Source organism: Miscanthus floridulus, chromosome 1 (genome assembly GCF_019320115.1).
Source record: "Miscanthus floridulus cultivar M001 chromosome 1, ASM1932011v1, whole genome shotgun sequence".
Lineage (NCBI taxonomy): Eukaryota > Viridiplantae > Streptophyta > Magnoliopsida > Poales > Poaceae > Miscanthus > Miscanthus floridulus.
The window spans coordinates 175,184,880-175,188,439 of NC_089580.1; the positions used below are offsets into that span (position 1 = coordinate 175,184,880).

The window sequence follows — 3,560 nt, forward strand, 5'->3', positions numbered from 1 at the left end:
TTGTGAAAAGAAAATACTATTGGCTAGTTGATAAGCTCTGGCTAAAACCCACCGACGAACATGGCCCGTGCTTTGAAGTGAAACTGTTCGTGGTCACCCATTGTATGATCCGCTGCGAGTCTTCAACGGTACCCTTTGATCTACTATGCACGGGTGCCCTGTGTTTGTGCCCCTACCTCAAATCAAATGATGAGATATACGGAGAGACCTATGTGATTTATAAGATATATTATATTTCGTTAGATATATTACGCTATATATATAATATATATGATTTACTTTGAATGATTTATTTTGTATTAATTAGCAACATAATGATACACATAACGGTACATAGAAATAATATTTATGATTGATCACGACTACATATAAACATTAAATAATTTGTAGATAGCTAAATAGACAATAGGCATATGTGAATTGTACGAGTGTCTGTTTAGCCGTTAAATCCCAAAAACTTGCCGACAGCCGCTGTCTCTCCCCGTTGTACATGCCTAAAACCCACCCTCCCTAGCGCGCGCCTCGATCCTCATCTCGCGCTCGTCAAGGGACGAAACCGAAGACGGCAACGCCACAGACCACAGCAGTCAGCACGCCGGCCACACCAAGGCCTCGTTTAGTTGCCAAACTTTGGATGTGCAAAGTTGACAAAATGTACTGTAGCGTCACTGTAGCACTTCGTTTGTATTTTGTAATAGTTGTCCAACCGTTGACTAATTAGGCTCAAAATGTTCGTCTCGCAAAGTACAACCAAACTGTGCAATTAGTTTTTAATTTCGTCTACTTTTAGTATTCCATATATGTACCGTAAGTTTAATATGATGGAGAATCTTCTTTTTGCGTAGTACCAAAGTTAAGAGTTTGGGAGGAAATAATCGAGGCCCAGAGCCAAGCAAGCAGCTTAGGAACCCATGCGCCCGGCGCCTCCCATCCCTTTTGCCTTGCTAGGCGTGCGGCGGTTCATTAGTGGCGGGATTTTTCTTTGCATTTCCCCGCCGCCGTCCTTGGCACCTCGGCCCCTCTGCGCCGTGCCCAACGCCGCGGAGCACCGGGAGCTAAGCCCCCGATTTAAAGCTCAGTTCGTGGGGTTGAGGCATCGGGCCCTGCCGATTGCCCAGACGCCTGCTATCCGCCCAAATTTTGCCTGCGTCCTGGCCGCAAATCGCTTCCCGTGATCCCGAGGCGCGCGTGGTGCGACGAGGATGGGGGAGGGGGCGAAGGCGATGCTGGCGAAACCCATCCAGCTCGCGGACCAGGTGGCGCAGCAGGCGGGGTATCAGTGCCTCCGGACGGACTGCACGGAGCTGCGGTCCCGCGCCAAGAAGCTCGCCGAGCTCCTGCGGCAGGCGGCGCGGGCCGAGCTGTACGAGCGCCCCGCCGCGCGCGTCATGGCCGACACGGAGCGGGCGCTCCACAAGGCCGCGGGCATGGCCGCGCGCTGCTTCCAGAGCCACTCCCGCCTCCGCCGCTTCTTCACGCTCAACCCGGTGTCGGGGCTCCCGCGCACCCTCGCCCTGCTCGACACCGCGCTCGAGGACATCGCCTGGCTCATCCGCATCTCGTCCCCGCAGGACGACGACGACGGCGACCTGCGGGGGCTCCCCAACATCGCGCAGAACGAGCCCGTGCTCGGAATGATCTGGGACAACATCGCGCGCCTCCACACCGGCGGCCTCGCCGCGCGGGCCGACGCGGCCGCCACCCTCGCCTCCCTCGCCAACGGCAATTCCCACTTCGCCAAGTACATCGTCGAGGAGGATGGGGTCGCGCCCCTCGTCAAGCTGCTCAAGGAAGGCACCGACGAAGGGCAGGAGGCCGCGGCCACAGCGCTCGGGCTTCTCTGCCGCGACGAGGACAGCGTGGAGAAGCTTCTCCACTCCGGGGTGTGCTCCGTCTTCGCCGCCGCGCTCAAGGAGCCGCCGATGCGCGTGCAGGCCGCGGTCGCGGACGCCATCGCGTCGCTAGCGCGCCACAGCCAGAAGTGCCAGGACCTGTTCGCGCAGAGCAACGCCGTCCGGCATCTCGTCACCCACCTCGCCTCCGGAACCATCAAGGAGCATAGCAGGTATTCTGTCGGTGCGAACGGCTCCCGGAACACCGTTACAACGGCGGCGGCGGCCACAACGTCGCTTGACAATCTTCACTCCGTCGTGCTTGCCAAATCGCGAAGCGTGCGCCAAGGCGAGCCTGGTTCCTCAACCAATGTGCCGCCGAACCCGTTGCAAACTTCGACTGGCCAACAGCCAGTAAGAGCGAACCAGATGCAATCGGTGGTGCAATCCGCGATGGCGGCCACCAACACGACGACGAATGGAGTCATGCCGCCAGGTGCAAGGCCTCAACTGAGCTCAAACGGTTCAAGTGGCCGCGGATCGCGCGAGGCCGAGGACCCGGCCACCAAGGCTCAGATGAAGGCCATGGCGGCAAAGGCTCTGTGGATGCTTGCGCGCGGCCATGTGGGAGTCTGCAAGAGCATCACAGAGTCTCGCGCGCTCCTCTGCTTCGCTAGGCTCCTCCAGAGCGGCGACGGCGGCGCTGGAACGGACCTGCAGTTCTACTCCGCGATGGCGATCATGGAGATCACCCGTGTCGCCGAACACAACCTGGCGCTGCGGCACTCCGCGTTCAAGCCCAGCGCCACGGCAGCCAAGGCCGTCGTGGAGCAGCTCCTGCGCATCGTACGCAAGGGGGACGACGACGGCCTGCTGCGCCCGTGCGTCACTGCCCTGGGCTGCTTGTCCCGCACATTCACCGCGAGCGAGACCCGCGTGATCGGCCCTCTGGTGGAGCTGCTCGACGACCGCGAGATTCCAGTCATGAAGGAGGCCGTGGTCGCGCTCACCAAGTTCGCCTGCACAGAGAACCACCTGCATGTAAACCACAGCAAGGCCATCGTGGACGCCGGCGGGGCGCGGCACCTCGTCCAGCTAGTGTACCTCGGAGACCAGCTGCAGATCGAGGCGCTCATATTGCTCTGCTACATTGCGCTACATGTCCCGGAGAACGAGGAGCTCGCGCAGGCCGGGGTGCTCGCCGTTCTCCTGTGGGCGTCGAAGCAGGCACACATGGTGCAGGACCTGCGCGTTGAGGCACTGCTGCCGGAAGCCAAGGCTCGGTTGGATCTGTTCCAATCCAGGGCATCCAGGTGATGATTGCAGCAACCACCGGTGATGAATTAGTTCATCTTGCTTTGCAGAATCAGATTAGATTTGTGTCTATTGTTCTTTGTTAGTATTTCTCAGTTATGCTATTGTTAGAGTGTACAGATCGCGGTTGTATTTGTCTCAAATGGAAATATTGATTGGTATAGTCGTCTATTGTTAATTCCTGATAAATTATTGTCGATCATTTCTGTACGTGTATAGATTGAATTGGTAACAAAAAAAAAAGGGTGTTTATCATGCTTAGATCGACCCATCTGGTCCCATTTTGTCGCTGAGTGTACTTCACCATCCAGATTCTTCCAGAATTCAAACAAGCGAACAGGCAAAAAAAAAAACCAATTTTTGAGTTAATTTCTGCTTCTTCAGTTTGTGGTATTGACAGTTACATGCTCTTCT

At 56.5% G+C, this 3,560-nt stretch overlaps 1 protein-coding gene across 1 annotated transcript; it reads left to right on the forward strand.

Annotated features, from left to right (window-relative positions):
- Window positions 1-904: 904 nt before the first annotated feature.
- On the forward strand, window positions 905-3,348 carry LOC136503056 (uncharacterized). The gene has a single exon (XM_066498259.1). It carries the CDS (start codon window positions 1,203-1,205, stop codon window positions 3,147-3,149), a length of 1,947 nt encoding a protein of 648 aa, XP_066354356.1. The 5' UTR covers window positions 905-1,202; the 3' UTR covers window positions 3,150-3,348.
- The last annotated feature ends 212 nt before the right edge of the window (window positions 3,349-3,560 follow it).

Coding starts and splice junctions, on each gene's coding strand:
- LOC136503056 (XM_066498259.1), top strand. CDS start 1,203: ATGGGGGAGGGGGCGAAGGCGATGCTGGCGAAACCCATCCAGCTCGCG.